This window comes from Rhea pennata, chromosome 6 (genome assembly GCF_028389875.1).
Source record: "Rhea pennata isolate bPtePen1 chromosome 6, bPtePen1.pri, whole genome shotgun sequence".
Lineage (NCBI taxonomy): Eukaryota > Metazoa > Chordata > Aves > Rheiformes > Rheidae > Rhea > Rhea pennata.
In genome coordinates this window covers 29,531,922-29,549,343 of record NC_084668.1, presented here as the reverse complement: position 1 = coordinate 29,549,343, position 17,422 = coordinate 29,531,922, and the positions used below count along the sequence as shown (strand labels likewise).

General features: G+C 38.4%; 1 protein-coding gene across 2 annotated transcripts in view; it reads right to left on the bottom strand.

The window, feature by feature from the left end:
• Positions 1-6,423: 6,423 nt before the first annotated feature.
• The window catches only part of COL3A1 (collagen type III alpha 1 chain), a 53,838-nt gene continuing 42,839 nt past the window's right edge, over positions 6,424-17,422 (bottom strand). For both annotated transcript variants that reach the window (XM_062579341.1, XM_062579342.1), the window contains exons 38-51: positions 16,937-16,990; positions 15,292-15,453; positions 15,066-15,173; positions 13,985-14,092; positions 13,558-13,611; positions 13,261-13,368; positions 12,572-12,625; positions 12,349-12,456; positions 11,076-11,129; positions 10,758-10,865; positions 9,806-10,085; positions 9,128-9,315; positions 8,693-8,935; positions 6,424-7,575 (exon numbers count right to left, since the gene is read on the bottom strand). In XM_062579341.1, the coding sequence (XP_062435325.1) occupies positions 7,429-7,575; positions 8,693-8,935; positions 9,128-9,315; positions 9,806-10,085; positions 10,758-10,865; positions 11,076-11,129; positions 12,349-12,456; positions 12,572-12,625; positions 13,261-13,368; positions 13,558-13,611; positions 13,985-14,092; positions 15,066-15,173; positions 15,292-15,453; positions 16,937-16,990 (1,776 nt within the window). In that variant the 3' untranslated portion in view covers positions 6,424-7,428. The remainder of the gene's footprint in view (positions 7,576-8,692; positions 8,936-9,127; positions 9,316-9,805; positions 10,086-10,757; positions 10,866-11,075; positions 11,130-12,348; positions 12,457-12,571; positions 12,626-13,260; positions 13,369-13,557; positions 13,612-13,984; positions 14,093-15,065; positions 15,174-15,291; positions 15,454-16,936; positions 16,991-17,422) is intronic.

Sequence of the window (17,422 nt, the reverse complement as noted above, 5' to 3'; positions counted from 1 at the left end):
CCTTCCACATATAGAAATAGAAATCTGCAAGGAGTTTTAAAATAACAGTTATGAGAATTTATTTGTGGGATATGTTTAGGAAATTGATTACTCACACAATAAAACTCATAGCATCGACACTGATGGGTTAGTTAATGTAATAGCTGAAGCTACAGTGAAACATCTGAAAAGAAAAACATCACAAGCAGGTAAGTATATTGTAGGAAAGAACTGTGAATATATATGAAGTAGATGTAAAAGTAACTCACAATCTACAGAAAATAAAATTTGTAATTTTGGACAGAAATTAAGACTACGTTGAAGGGTTAATACATGCAAGGCAACTGCTTTCACTGAGAAGGGCTGTATTTATAAAAAGAATAAGACCTTCAGGAAGATAGAAAGTAGAACAATTGCAAAAGGAAAAGCAGAACTAAATGGAAATGTGAAAATGGCAATGGAAAGGTAAAGATTCCCAGAAAGTAGGCAAATACCATGGAGAAAACAAGCTAAATATCAATATAATATTAAAAATTTGATGGTATTATCGTAAAATAATCACATGAAAAAGGGTGGTACCAAATCTGCAGTTTGACACTGTAAATGTAGATGTGAAATAAACTGGAGAGCTGTAGTCCAAACTGAACGAACTGTTCATGCTAGAAAAAAAAAAATCATTTTGGTTCTGGATTAGTGTGTACAGTGAGTTGCAATTTGCTTGCTATGAGTTTAAAGATTTTGCTAAAGCATATGTTTCAAGCATATTTTGCAGAGTCCAGAATATTCATAAAGGAGCCTTCTTGAGCAAAACTGCTAGATATGCACCAAAGACTTGGATTGAGTTCCTTACAAGATAGTAGCCTTTTAGCTGGACTATTTGACCTGCTGTCATACCATTTGGTAATTTAGCTCGTGTTAAAATCGGAGGTAATATTTATTAATGTATCAAATAGACAGCATGGGAAACATTATTAAGAAAATGATGAATTGTGATGAAGACCTACATTAAACTCTTGGCTGCCGCAGGAGTGAGAGAGAGAGAGAGAGAGAGAGAGTGTGTGTGTGTGTGGTGGTGGTTGCAAAGAGAAAACTAGGTAGAAGAGACCAGCTTTCCTGTGAAGCTGCTTCTGACTCCTGTGAGTGATCATTGGACGATACAATGTAGGAGTAGCAGGAGAACCAGCTTTTTCCACAAGCAGAAGAAGAAAGGACATGACGTCAAAGAGAAACAGAACGTACTGAAGCAGAGTCAGTGGATTAGACAGTGTCGAGGAAGGATCTGAGCAGACTCATGCAACTCTGAGATGCTTCATACTTTTACAGAATATAAGAGAAAACTCAGAAAGATGATTGCTGTTTACCTGACATGCTATTAGCATTATATGATTCCTCTTTCTTTGGGAGAAGGTCTGAAAAAGTACTAAGGTGTCAGGGAAAACTACTTTGAACCAGATCTTAGAAAAGTGATTTTTTTTGCCATCTCCCATGTGTTAATTTCTTTCATGTTTTTTATTTCCTCGCTGTTGGAGGTAAGAAATCATCTTCCTTATGAGCTCTGGCTTAAGGTTCCTCTAAGTAGTAATAATTCATAGCCCTTGTGATGCAGTGTTCTCAGCTGAGGTGTTACTGTCCATCCTCTACAACCTTGGTTAGGAGTGTTAGTGCAGAAAACCATGCCAAGATCATGCTTGTCAAAGCATCACAGAACTGCACTTTGGCATTAGTCAACTGAGTGAAAGACCTGATACAAACCCAACAAGTTCTAACAAGACGAACTTTATTACTATTCTAGCAATGTCTCTGAAATATTTTTCTATGTGTGGTAGGAAGCAAACTTACTCCTATGAGAAGGAAACGTAACATTGACATAAGAGTTATGACAACTATAGGAGCTAGCTTTGTAATATAGGAACCACTTTCCTCTAAGGAATATGCTGTCTGGTTCTACACCAAAATCAGATTAAGCCAAAAGCATTTACAGATTACAGCCAAAAGCTGCCATAGCAGTTCAGCCCATTTCTAAAAGGGACAGCTGAAACTCTTGAAAGGACACTGCTAGTGGAGGTAAGATCTGTCATCTCTGCCTTGTAGGCTCTACTGAAGTGATAGGAAGCATGAGTAGACTTTTTCAGGTATGTTAGACTACCTGAAACAATGATAGTAAAGCTGAAATATGAGTTGTGATAGCACCATTCACAAAAATCCACCATAACTGTAATGCATCTCCAGCTCATCCAGAAGTGAACTTCTTTGAATAAGTGTATTCTCAATGGACATGAACCTAGATCTGAACTTCAGCAATAAAAAACAAGTTTAAGCCCCTTAATCCAGAGGTGTCTGTGGCTAACCATGCACTGAAAACAGGCCATTGCAGTTTATCTCATGAACCTCCTCTAGCAGTAATAAAGAGAGTGGTTCGGGCTAAGCACAGTTTTGCTTAGAAAAGGAGGACAAAAAGAAGGATGAATAAAAGAGGACAGAAGAAGAGAGGACAACCAAGGGTCATCTTGGAAGGGGAGGTCACAAGCAGAGTGGTGCTCTCACAGGAAAGAAACGGTGAGGACTGCAATCAGTGCTTCAGGAAGATGCCCTCCCGGCTGAAGCTGCCACAGGACAAGGAGAGGAGACGGCCGGGTGCTGGCTCTAAGGCGCTTTCCTTACCCCGGAGCGGCAACCCCACAGTGTAGGTGAGGGATGTGTTCCCTTCTCCCAGCAGAAGATAGGCAGAAACATGGTAAGCTCCTCTCTCCCTTCCCAAATCCACCCCCCCCCCAAATAAGCTTTCTCTTCTAATACTTAAAATTATGTCTTTAAGGGCATAATAAAGTATAATCTAGGACATTAACATTTACCTGTAAGCTAAAGTAACATTTTAAAGTAACCAAGTATTAAAATAACAACATAAAGTATCTACATAGTAATAAAAATAGTTCATACATTCCTGTAGTTTAAGATTTGTGCAGCAAATGCCCCATTACTAACACTTCCAGAAAAGAAGCATTCAATTTAAAAACCATTGCCTGGCAGGCCTAACTTTTTTCCTATGCTTTTTAAGGTGACAAGAAGGTGACATGATTTTTAAAGAGCTATTATTGTTTCTATCTTGGTCAAAATGGGTATGTTATTCATTATAATCAATATAATCTAATTTGATGATTACAGTGAAGCTGTGTTACAATCAAAAATAACAACCAATCATCCAAAATAGGCGCCTTATTTGCATAGTGTGCAACTGAGCAGGAGCACTGAAAATGAAATTTCTGTGAGGACTTCAATACTTACCCTTTATCAGCAACCGTACCATAGCATGACCAGGTGTGTTTGGGGGAAGATACTGCCCATTCAGGAGGCTGAAATTCTTGTAGTCAGCTCCTCCTCTAAATTACTTTCGTCAGCCAGAGGCTTAAGAATATCTGGTTGGCATCACAACAGGATATGAGTTACAAATTATGCCACTATACACTTAAAAGGTCAGCTTTTTTCTTAGCAAGGAAATCTGTTGATTGTTAGCCAGCTTCAGGAAATAATTCATAGCAGTTATTCAAATTCAAGAACTATCCAAACCGAGTTGTAGGAAATTGTTTATCTTGTCCCGGTTCTAGCTGCAGATTTACTTGTAAGGTAAAGCACTGCCGAGGCGTACGCGTCACTGGCTTGCTTGTCTCGTGTCAGTAGCTGTCCAACAGTGAGGACAGCCAAAGCCAAGCTTTTTGTATTGTGATTTCTCAAACTGTACTCGCTGAGATTCAGCTGGGGCTAGGAGGTTGTGCTTCTGGGACTTCGAAAGCAAGACCAGGCACCAGGTCATTGCCGGGTATGACGGCCGCAGAGAATCCTTCGCCTGTCATCCAAAGCAAGGTAGAGGCTCTGTGACTCCCAAGCGTTTATGGACAGTCTAAAATCAGGGCCTAACCATGTTCTGAGGCTTCTCTGCTAGAAACAGAGAAGGATTTGCTGGGTTGTTTTTGGTGGTGGCTGTATTTTTTTTTTAACCTAAGTTTCATAAAGAATGTGGAAAGAGATAAGAAAATGTTGAAATATGCCCCATGCCACTGAGTCCACCATTCGGCAGAAAAAAAGAAAACCTAAAAAACAAAAAACCAACCCTCTGCTGTCTTGCGAAAGAGATACAGCTTTGGGTGATCACCTGCAGTTAATTGGGAAGGTGACGTTCCAAGAACAGGCTAGGACTTAAAGTTTCTAGGGCACTATGTTAGTGAAACCCTAAAGCTATTGATACACTCTCAGAATCTGGGAAACTATTTGAGGAGAAACTGTGCATCAGAATGAGAAATTTCTTTGATCATATGAGGCTTTTATCTATATTGGCTTCTTTGCTTCTTTGTCCGTGACTCTCATTCAATGGTGTAGGTTATATGTTTTTCTTTTCTCCAATCTAAATTAAAGTTATATTCTAAAGGAAGATGAACTTGAATATCTGTCCTACACCAGCTTAGTCTACACCTTTCTTATCATAAAGCCTGAAAGTAGGTGTTGATGTTTCTCTGCAGCTGTGGAAGACCTCTGTCAGTCATCTAAGCTAAAGGTGGTTATTTGCAGAACTAACAACAGCTGTGTGACATGAGCTTGTGCTACTCCAACAATGAGGGATGGTGCTGCTGGCTTAAAAATATCAGGTAAGAACGTCTTTTTATTTATTTATTTCCCACGTCAAATAAAAACTAGCAGCTCTTGTAGCCTGATACAGTAAATCAGAGTAAGAAATAGGATTAGAATCTTATGCTACCAAAGAATAGTCTTATTTTCTAAGCTAATTCTTGTTTATCAACTGGTTCTGTTTCATTTTCTATTTTTTTTAAGGCCTTTCTAAAAAAAGTACAAAATATCAGGTTCATGTTGTCCTAGTAAGTGCTTCTTTGAAAAAAAAATGAAGGTATTTGAACAAGTAAATTATTTTTATGGTGGTCTCAGTTATTCCTTTTTGATTGCGTTCTACAAATACATCAATAATCACTCTTGGTTAATAATTTCTACTAATCAGAGACTTGATGAGCGTTTCTTAAAATAAATAAATAAATAAATAAATAAAAAACCAACCCCCCCCCCTCAGTTTTAAGCTCAAGTAATTGTTACCAGTCACTCTCTCATGTATAGTAGTATTGGACATTATAGAGGCTATTTCTGCTTGGAGGATTAAGAGCAGGTGTTTCCAATGCATTTTTCTATCAGCCAACATTCTTAGCAGCTGTTTTTGTAAAATTTCAGCTCTAATCAAAAAACTTTCCAATAACATAATTTATGTCAGAAGAGTATTATTACTTACATGTAATTCTCATCTTCCACAAATGGTAGCTATTTTTATCATTAAAATGTGGGATTTCCTGGAAGAATCGGTATTTTTTATGCGTCACTGGCATTGCTATTCTGTTATATTAAGTAGCGTCATTTCTGTCCTGAGATTTTAATTTGTGCTGGTAAGGGCTCCCCAGCCCCTCATTGTGCTGGGTCTGTGTGGGGCCAGCTGAAACCCATAGAGCCAGAGCAGGTCAGTGGCATGGCTCAGACTCAAGTCCAGGGCGCTTTCTCAGAAACAGTAGTCCTCTGCCCATTTTTTAGTGTTTAGGCCAATCCAAAAAATACTCTCAAAAAATGCCTGACCTATAACCATCAACAAGAGCCTTTAAGACTTGGAATTTCCACCCCTCCCCAATATTTGAAGTGCTTGTTGATCTTGTAGAGGGGCCTTAATCACCCGGGGTTCTGGCATGCGTCAGGGTGGTCCTGACAGGTAGGGGCAGATTGTGACTCACTCTGTTGCGGGAAAGCCTGTGTTGTCCCTACTGGCGTTACCTACCAGAGAGGGTTCACAGCAAGGCTTCGCCTGTGCCCCAAGCTTCTTTCTTCTGGCCTGAACTTAGACACCACCAAAAGTACTGAGGTGATTGATTGCCTTGCCTTGAGGGTGCGCTAAGATCTGCGGGTGACTTAGTTGTGCCTCTCCTGTGGCCATAGACAATATCAAGGTGATTTGATTGGCAGCTTTGGCTCAATGGTGGTTCCTCAGGGCAAACCCTGTAGCAGACCCTTAGGCCAGTTAAGCTGTCATCTGGAAAGAGAGCAGCCTGCTTATTTAGATCAAAGCAGGTATTTTGCTGTTGTTGATGATGACATCTTTTTCCTAGGGGATTCAGTTCTTGTATTCCCTGCAAACAGATCTGTTCAGGTACATGGTACTAGTTTGGGTTTTGCTGTCAGAGCTGAATCCATGAGGCTAGTCAGGGAACCTCAGTGGGCCTAAAAAGCTGAGCTGCTGGAGGGAGAGGAGTAGCAAGTAAGAAAGAAAATTTCACTGTATGGTGCTATAAACTGCTTCCCATTTGGCAAGTAAAATTACCTTAGAAAATCAGTGAAAACAGTGCTAGTGTTGTGGCCTGCCTTATATAAATAGCAAAATTAAAAAAGTACATTTTATGGAACAACAAAGAGTTTTAAAAAGATATTTTATTATGTGTCTCTGTAAGGAATAGACCAACAACCATATAAAGCTTACAAAGATGGTTAACCTTCAACACTACAAATGTGTTAACGTGACAAAAGTAGTTCACAATTTTGCACCTTTATTGACTTTTACAGAGTGAAGGGAGAAAGTTCTCAGATATGACATGCCAATAACCTATGACAGGAGACATTTACAATTGCTGTTAATCAATCCTTTATTTTTTTTAAAGCAAGTCAATAACCCTAACTTTCAGAGTTAGGAGTGAAAAATACATTAGCACCATCATATTAGTCTTTTACACTTCCCTAATTTTAGTGGTCTTGACCAGCTATGACAGGAAAGTAGAGAAGCACCTTTGATAACAAAGTACAATGCAACAATAAAATTATGGTGACTGTTGATATTAAGGTATTTAAACTTTTAAAATACACTGTACTTTTTCACAACTAATTAGTACAGAAATACACAATTTTGTACCAAATGATTCCACTGAATTGACCAATAGGTCCAATGTGTTTTGATTGATTTGTTTCATTTTTGGTGTGAATCATCAGACACATCCCAGTTTCTGTCCATGTTGAGGTAGTTGAAACAGGGAAGTCTTTCTAGCTTTATGGACTGCATCTTAGCAAGGAGGGCAAACTTTGGTACTGGGGGCAATCAGTGCTTTGTAAATTGGCTAACATTCAACTACTAGAACACAGTGTTGTTTTATTGAGTGTTGAAGTTTTATTATAGCACCACGGAGACATGTTTTGAAGATGGAATTTGGTAAAAAAAAAAAAAACAGCAAAAAGCATTTTTTATTGTACTCTGTGTAATAGCAAAAAAATAACCCTTGATATCAAATTAATTTTCCCCAGAAATTTCGTTAATAAATAACTGGGATGCAGATGGTCACCTGTACTAGCTGACAAGGTTAAAACAAAGGAGCACAGTTGGAGTGTGAATTTGTTTGCTGGGGTTTCAGAAAGAGCAAGATCTTTGATTTATAAGAAGCAGACTGGGCCAATGTCCACACCAAATTCCTGATCAGGACCACCAATATCTATCGGTGCAATATCAATCACAGGCAACCTCATTGTCTTGCGTGTTCTGTATTCAAAGACAGTTTTACCCCATTCGCCAGTGTGTTTCTGTGAAATTAAAAGAAAAAAAACATGTCAGGAATTGGCATTGGGCCATATGGAAGTTACTGTACAGTTTACTGGATTCCATGCTTGCTTTTCCTGTATAATGTGCTCTTCTCAGCAATATGAAAACTTTTATGTCCATTAACTCCTTAGAAATGAGTGTGTTTATAACCATTCTTCATTTCTGGTCAGCCACTGGACCTTTTATGTGGGACGTTGTGGGGTTCTAGCCCCTTGCTGTACAGAAAAGATGTGGGCAGCAGAGTGCTCTGGAGCTGTGCCAGTGCTGACTTAGTATTGAAATAGACTGTGTGCTAGGAGATTGCAGAGATGGTTAGTCTCTTTGGAAAGTGGTTTTGCTTCCAGGGAAAAGTGGTAGCAGTAATGAGGTAGCTTTTCATGTTCATATTAAAGAAATGGCCATAAAGTAGATGCATTCGTGCATCCTTAAAATGCAGTTTTTGCAATATATGTCGGTGTCTGTTATGCATTTGGAACTGTGTACAACACCATTTGCAATTTCTGCTTCCTGGTGTTTGTTTGTTTATTTATTATTTTTTTACAGAAAAGGCTGCAGATACGTCTAGACAAGCATGTTCTTAGATGTTACTGTTCCTTTTCGGTACTTTCTGCTGCGGTAAGCAAGACACAGTGACTAGCAATGCTCAAGGCTGAAGAATAACTCATTTTGCCCCTTCCCATAATCATCACCCATCTGACTGGTTTGAATCAGGTAGCTTTGATTTTTTTTTCTTTTTTTCCCCCATAGTAAAGATGATTTACCTACTACTGTTCTTAGTTCTAGAGTTGAGATGAGTTAGGATCAAAAAATGGTCACTGTGACTTCATTGTAGGCCTCTAACTGACAGGCACAAAAGGAGGAGATGCATAAAGCGCAAATTTAAATAGGAGCTCACCTCACTTTCTACTGTTGCAACAAGAACCACGCTTCTGGTGTTACAAATTTAAATAACCCCAATTACCTAAGATATAATGTCACCCAGCAACTATGTCTTTTCTTTATCCAGGTCATGCAAAGTGCTGTCATTCATTAGTCAGGGTCTAGTCCTCCAGAGGGAATTAATTATTAGATTATCATCCTAAAATCTTGTTTACTTACAGTACAGCCATCCTCCAGCACAGCATATGTGAATTTGCTGTTTCCTTCAGCCTTGATCTCGCTCTCCACAGAACTCATCAGTTTCAGGGCTTTTTTAACATTTCCACTAGCTTGATCCATGTAGGCAATGCTGTTCCTGCAGTGGTAAGTGATGTTCTGGGAGGCCCGGCTGGAGAGGATCCTGAGGAATGCCAGCTGAACTTCTGAGACATCCTCTGGAAGCTCAGGATCTCCATAGCTGAACTGCAGAACACAACACATAAGCGAGAGCTTTGATTTAGTCATGTCTAGGGACTGCTAGTGTAGTAACTATTTCACCCACTAAATATTAGCATGCTTGGATTCCCGAATATTGCTTATTTCCTGGTAAGTTACAATGTAGGCGAGTATATGTACTACTCTTTGGGCTGCTTACTGTGGTGGTGTAGTTCTTACCTGGAAGCCTCCATTCATAGATTCTCCAAACCAAACATGTTTCCTTTCACTGCTTTGACTAGTCCACCAGTTCTTCCTTGGCACAGTGCTGGGGTTAGCGTTGAGGCATGTCTCGCCAGTTTCCATGTTACAGTATACTTTAATAGCATCCATCTTGCAACCTTGGTTAGGATCAACCCAGTACTCGCCTATGGTGAACAAAATATTGAAAGGCTTGCTATGTTTGGAGAGAAATTCAAATGTATGATGTGAGGCTTATCTCTTTTCCAGATTCTTGAACCAAATCAGGAAGTATATTATTTTTGATAGAAGAGGTGCCATAAAAAAGAGAAAGATGATATATAAATAAATAAATAGGCTCATTTGAGTAGTGTAAGGTGACTGACACTTAAAATAAATATAGAACTTCTTTTTTTTTATAGTTCTTATCCAGAAATGGATTTATACATATATTTACTTATATAAGGAGTGGAATTGAAATCTGTGCATATACTATGTATATGCACAGTCACTTTCATGCTTAAAATGATTATGTCTATCATATTTATTGTGGCATAAAAAAAATCCCAAACTCAAAATGTTTTTATAGCAGATCTCTGCATTCCAGTATTTAAGACAATATTACTCAGCAAAAAATCAATTTCTGCTGCCATTGGTATAAATAAAAACCTAACATACCACTCTTGAGCTCAGGATGGCAGAATTTCAGATCTCTGCAGTTACGAGCAGGATTCTTCCGTGATCCATCAGGACTAATGATGTTTTCAATCTGGTTGTTAATTGATTTCATGGAAGATATAATGTCACCCAGGTTGATCTCATTTTCTCTTGGCTCATCTCGATATTCATACCCATAGCCTGATGGACCTTTTTCACCAGCACCCAGGGCAGCCACACCGCCACAACATGGGCCAGGAGGACCAGAAGGACCAGGAAGACCAGGTTGGCCTGGTGGACCCTGAAAAGTAAAGAACAAAATGCTGAGTAAAGATCATAAGTTCAAACTGGCAGTCTTTGTGGACCCTAATAATAAAGCCTATGAGAATTCTCACAGGAACATTTACTTTACTTACTAAATAATACCATTTATTAGGTATGAACATTTGTTAGAGATCTTGTCTTCCTAAACTTGGAATTCTCCTTTCCTAACATTGTTAGACTGTGACTGGCCTTCTTCTTTCTGGACTTTCGGAAGAAAAAAGAAACTTTTTTCACCAAAATCCAGAGAATGGCCATTCTTTGGCTTTAAAAGAAGTACTATATATAAACTATGCTAATGACCTTTGTAGTGTTGGCTTCCCTAGAGGAGTGTGAAAAACAGTATCCTTGTTCTGTAGCTTCTAAGACAAAACGGGAGCCTGTGATCTGAAGTAAAGGGTTCCTGCTTTCCCATTGTCAGTGGAAAAGGTCAGTGATTATGTGGAACTAACTCAAAGTCCAGTAAATCAGTAGTTACACTGAGCTATAACCAATTTGTATTTTTTCGACTTGGACATGATGGATAGATAACTCCTACCACAAACACAGTCTCTGAAGTACAGAATGCTCTGAGGGAGATAGATATTTAAATGGGAGGGAGTCCTATTTTTAATGAATAATGTCTAAAGTGGATTGTGCACAATTTACTTACTGCAGGGCCACTTTCACCTCTGTTACCACGTGGGCCAGGAGGACCAATTGGACCTGGATAACCACTTGTACCATCTTTTCCAGGGGGACCAGCTGGTCCTGGGGGACCCTAGAAGAATGGTGAACACATATAGTATGGTAAAAATAGTTTATCAGATAATCTCAATTTTAGAAATGCTTTATGAGAGATTTCAAACATTTCTGTATGATTCAGGTATCAACTGTTTGCTTTTTCTTCAGTAGTTGCCTGTTAAGATTGTATTTTTGTGTGCAAACATTCCGAATCTTACCGTTACACCAAATAGGGAGTTTTTCTTACCCTTGCACCTGAAGCTCCTGGACTTCCAATTGTACCTTGTGGACCCAGAGGTCCCTGTGAAGAAAAGATAAGTAAGAAGTCATACACTTCTAGGTTTGCTAGTTTGCTGGATGTACCTTAAATAAAGGCAATGAGAACATCTTTAAAATTATATAAAACACATCATTATAAAAGATTGTAACAGACATGAGAGAGAATGATTGCCATTCTTTAACCAGAAAAATTATCAACTGTTCTGTAAATGAAAAAATATTAGTAATGGCTGTCATTCAAAATGCAAGAAAACCAACTGACTTTAACAAGCTTTGGATGATATCTTATCTTCATAGGAACTATACTCTCAAAATGCTGCAGTTTTAATCATATCAGCTATTTAAAGAGTTTGGCAAGCATCAATATGTTTAAAAATGCATTAAAAATTGCTGTTTTATTTATGGATACACCATAAAGAACTAAATTATATATTTAAAAATGGTTAATCATATCACTCACTCATAACGTAAATGAAGAAAAATTGGCAGATTTCATTTTATTCTTGCTATAAACAAGACAACAGAGTATTCTGTGTTGTTATACAGGTTGGTATTTACAGTTAACTTCCATCTTTTTGGCATCACTGATAGAGTACTAGAAGACTTTTCGCTTCTTGATTCTCACTTTTATGAACAGAAGCGATGCTATTAATTCTTTTCAGTATAAATCCCTCTTTAAATTTTGACTTGTCATAAAAAGCTGTGGTGTTCCTGTCTATTACCATTCAATTATTTTAGTTATTAAGAATTATTCAAAATGGTAATATCTTTTTACAATTCAGTTGTTCACGAAGTTTACAATTTCATACCCATTTTGCCCTAATTTTGATTACTGTAAATGATCCGTGACAAAAGAGAAATATTTGGACTGAGTAGATTTTTCATAAATTTAGATGTCTTCTAGCATATATTTTTCATAGACATAGATATTTCAACCCCTACTTCTATCTTTTACAATTTAATCAGGAATGAATGAAAATGAGTGTAGAAGAATGGTTGTTCCAGTCAAAGAGAGAAGTGTGCTTCAAAGAGATTTTAGAAAACTCAGCTTTAGCTTCTAGCAGCCTCTTTATTCATCCTTATTTTAGGTTGATTCAGGGAATCTGGTCTTCTGGATACATTTGACAATCAAAATACACAGGTTCCTCAGTAAATTAGCTAAGTCTAATTAGGTACCTGGGACTCAAACCACAGAAGCTAAGAGCACCACTGTAATTCTCCAAATAATGCAAAATACTCACAGGAGGACCAGGGAGGCCAGGGGTACCAGGAAGTCCTCTATGACCCTTTAGGCCATTGCTGCCTCGTTCACCAGTTTCACCTTTATCACCACGAGGACCTTGAGGACCCTTTAGGAGTAGATTTGTAATAAAAGCAATATGTAAAGTAGTAAGAAAAAACACCTAAATAGCAGGAAATAGTGACTATATGATATCAATCACAAATGCTTTAAAAAGGACTTACAGCAGGACCACGAGCACCAGCAGGACCAGCAGACCCAGGAGGGCCAGGTGGACCCTGTGACATGACAAGAATAAGGTGGTTGGATAAGATCAGTTGCCATTGGCTAGATCACCTTTTTATTTCCAGATAAGCAGTATGGTCAAAGCCTACAGCTGTCCAGAGGTGAGGGGGAGTTTCACACACTAATCAGTAAAAACTTTAGCCAGTTTAATTTTCTACCAATGTTCATTTTACTCTGTTGTTTGTACACACCAAAACATACCTCATATGTATGACACCTACTTCTTTTTCTGTGAGGTGCTCACTGCTCAGACTGTGCTGATATCAGCATTTCTTGGAAATAACTTGAAATCTTCCGAAGTGCTTAACTCCCTTAGTTACATAAAAGCTTGTACTGCATAGGCATCAGATGGGATGGAAATTAAGACAGGACCTTGTGGAATGATGTGCTTTTAGGCATCCCAAGAAACACGTGGGTTTTGAGCTTAATCTCTATATAGTTATTAGCAATATAGACTGTGATGTGTTTTCCCTTAGAAGTCTTGTAAGAGAGGTCCTCAATGCCAACAAATTGTGACAGTAACAAATAATGGTAGCTGACTATTCCAAACTTACACTGCATGAAATGGACTGTGCAGATGAAAGGTAAGTAAAGCAAGCAGTAAGCTATTTGCTTTGGTCTTTCTTACCTGAAATCCTCTTTCACCAGCTTTACCAGGTGCACCGTTGTTACCGGCAGGCCCAGGGTGACCGGGAGGTCCAGGAGGGCCAGGAGAGCCACTTTCACCACGGTCACCCTGCAGATAGATTCATGGTTGACAGGATAAGAAATATAATATTTTATTGAACTAAAGCATAAAGTATATATTCAGTGGAGCTTAAGAGATGCAAGGAACAAGTCATGTGGCACAGAATTATTTACATATCTGGATATCTCTTTGTAACATTTTTTTGGCAATCTAAAGATATTATTGGTGGTTCCTTACTTTGCCTCCTGGGGATCCATCACGTCCAGGCAAGCCATCTGAGCCAGGGTTACCCTGGAAAAACAGGGTGGTACAATTAGTTTATTTATAAGATGAATTAGCAATAGATAGCTGAAATAATGCTCATCAAAGCAAGAGCATTTTCAGGAAGAAAGGAGCTTGAGCAGCCCATAAAAGGCATATCAGACATGTATTTTGTAAAAGTATGGCAGGGCAGTCTCTTGCTGAGTTCCAAGTGAGACACAGACATGGTCCACAGGTTGTAAAAGGTACAGCAGAAATAGGCTACGCCAGCTTACGTGAGAATGTAGACTCTTGTCTATCATGCATTTCAGGGAGGCTTTGTGAACCTTAAAGCATATTTACTCCCTGATTCTCCCATATGTAATTCATAGGCCAGCAGGAAGATTCTAAGACATCCACTTACATCTCTACCAGGTTCTCCAGGTAGACCTCTTTGTCCAATAGGACCCTGTGGACCAGGAGCACCACGTTCTCCTGGAGCACCATTGATGCCTGGTTTACCGTCTTCACCCTGAACAAAAAGGGAAAGCATTTCATTGCAGATAATGTACTTATAAAAATGCCATCCTGCTACACAGCGCAGATTAAATAGGCAGTGATCACAAAGGAGCCCCAATATTGTGAAGGGCCAGTGTGCCTTTGGTGGTAGTGAGTACTTGGAATAAGGAGAAAAATTTGGCCAAGCTGGTTTCTTTCTTGTTTACACTACACACTCATGACAGCTACAGGTACTTTTTCCCATCCTTGATGTTGCACACACTTATCTGGCACACTATTACATACATTAAGAGGGTTTCTACATGAACCATTACTTAATATTCATGCAATACCTTTGAAGTTCCTTATTGCTTTGTTAAATACAGAATAACGAGCAGGTACAGTCACTTGTTATGTGCTCAAAAACAATGGCCAAAGCAGTTAACAAAAAATGCCAGTCTATCACAATATTCATGATAAAATAAAACATGCCACACATCTTTTCTTGAGGGAGGTGAAAGTATTTTCGTATTTGGGTTATAATAAATATACGGGCAAGATATATTCTGAGGAATAACCAAAGATAAACAACAAACTTACTTACTTACTTATTGAAAACTTATCCCAAGGAGAGTTAATGAGCAATTACTCTCTTAATATAGCTGATATGTTTGTTTAAGATATAGTTCTAGATAATCTGATCCAAGAATTTTGGTAATTCTCATATACCACACCTGGGGGTTACTGGATATTTTACACCTTGATTTTATGGGTAGAAACCCAAGTAACTGTAAATTCTATAGTCTCTGAAATAATTCAGAAGAGTGATCAATTTTCACTTATCCAAAAGTCTGATGAATAAAAGAGATTATGAGCCTTAAAAAGTGCTGCACATTCATTACTCTTTGTAATGAATCCAGACTATTTCTAGCAGTGGAATTATTATTATTATTATTATTTTTTTGCATCAGCTTTGAGGATAATTGAGTCAGTAAAGGCACTCTCACCTTTGCACCTGCCATACCCGCTGGACCTGCTGGGCCGCGCAGGCCTGGTAAGCCTGTGTTACCACGGCCACCAACGATACCTTGAGGACCTGGTTCACCTGGTGCTCCCTGTTTAAGAAAAGGTCAGTTCTATTAATACTCAGTCAAGCCTCTTTTACCTTCTTTTTCTTGACAAACATAATCACAATCTGTTGATACAGCAGTTGCTGGATAGCCGGGTACATACCCTTTCTCCCCGTGCACCTGGTGAGCCTTTTTCACCTGGTGAGCCAGGCTCGCCTCTTGTTCCAGCAGGCCCCGGACTGCCAGGAGAACCAGTGCTACCAGGGGGTCCAGGAGGCCCATCCTTGCCTGCAGGCCCTGCATTGCCAGGTGGACCTGGATTACCCTAAATTTTTTTTTAAAAAAAGAAGAGAGTGAGCAAATCTTCTGAACCAGTATCACACGCTTACTAGTGTTGATTGTTCTTCATGAGAGCCAGCCAGACTTGATTCATTACCTAAAGGAGGATATAGGGCGGCCTAATCCTTAGGCACTCAAATCTGATTTGGTTTTATATAGGTAATTAATCCCTTCAACTACTGCTTTTAAACCATTTTTTTTTCCTTCTCCCTAAAGTTTGGATACATGGTTTTCATAATGCAACAAATACATATTTGGGATGTCCAATGTTTTTAATTTCCCCATGCAGGGGAAATTCCTTATCCAGGGCTCTGACACAGATACTTCAAATAGTAGCAGTCCCAGCTCATTCCTGGAATCATTCATGCTGGATACCCCTATGTATCCAAGATACGCTTTTAAGGTGGTGTCTTAGACATGTGCAGAATGAAATGTTTTTCATTAAAACTCTTAGCTTAGCCAATCTATGGAAGGAACTGCATTGACTTTAATAGTACCTTAAATAAAATTCCTAGTTTTCTTATTGTTCATCAGTACTCTAATTTGCATCTGTCTGTAACTGTCAGACAGAAAATAAAAATCTGTTTATTCAAATCTAAAAGAAATTTTCTTATTTCATATCTCAGTGTTACCATACAATGACAGAGCAATTATAATTTTTATTAAAAAAAATGTGAAAATCCATTGTAGTCTTTGTCCTTTCTTAAAGGAACAAAAATCAGTTTCTGATTTTTTACTATTGTAAAGTAAGTAAGTAAGTGAAAAAATAGTGTATGTATGTTGAACAAACAGGGATTTTTATGGAACAGCTTTTCTTCACAAACAGATAATGCATAAAATACTGGAAATAGTTGATGTGTAAGCATTCATTTTTATAATAGGGCACTGTAGAATAGACACATAGATTAAACTTCATCTGTGGACTACATTACAAGAAAGGAACTTTCTGCACCTTATTCTTTTTAAACAAACACGTCTGTCCTAAGCTAACTAAATCTTATGCTGTCTCATTCTCCAGACAACTAACATCAATCTCAATAGTAATCTACAAAATGTAGTTTTGAAGACTGTATCAAGGCAAGACCCTGAAATAAGTATTTCTTGCATCATGAAAGAGCAAGGAGAAAACAGGATGTCTGTGACCAACAGAAAAACAACAGGACCTGATCCGAATCCCAGGGGAGCTAGCAGAAGACACTAACTTCCATGGGCTTTGGAAAGCAAATCCTATGAGAAAAAGATGTACCAAGACAGTAAGTGAGTGAAAGAATTGCTGTTCCAGACAGGATAAGAGGAGAGTAAGCCTGCCTTGGCAATTTCTTTTTTCCCTACAGCCAAATAACATAGCCAGGATACTTTTGCTTATATTGTATTCCTGTCAAGGTACATACAGCTTTTTATAGTTTAATATATTAATATGTTTAAATGTATCTGCAAGGTAAGAATAAAAGAGTGCCAAGACAACTTACATTGTTACCAGGGGGACCAGGTAGACCACGAGCACCAGGGAAACCAGCAGCACCCTATAATATAACAATGATTTTAGCTGTCAATTTCTGAAGAGCAGAAAAAAAAAAGTGAACAAATTCATATGCATACAAAAGCTGACTTTGGATTATATTTAGTTGTTTTGCATAGAATCTGGTTTGCATTTCCTGGACCTGAACATGAACTTCAAAACCGTAGTTTTTTTTTTTTTTTGCAAAAGAAGGTTTCGTATGTCCCTCAAAGGTGAACTAATGGGCTCAGAGAAACTGGAAAAGATGGTGCACAGATCTAATAACATCTGTTGAGATCCATTTTTTGGCTTCATGTCATTATCCCAAAAGCGATTTTGCACCTCACTCACTCACTTGTATTCAAACCAATGGAAGCCAGATCACTAAATACCTCAACCTTAATTACTCCATGTGGAATACTTTGATTATTCTTGAACACCTGAAATTACTCTTGAT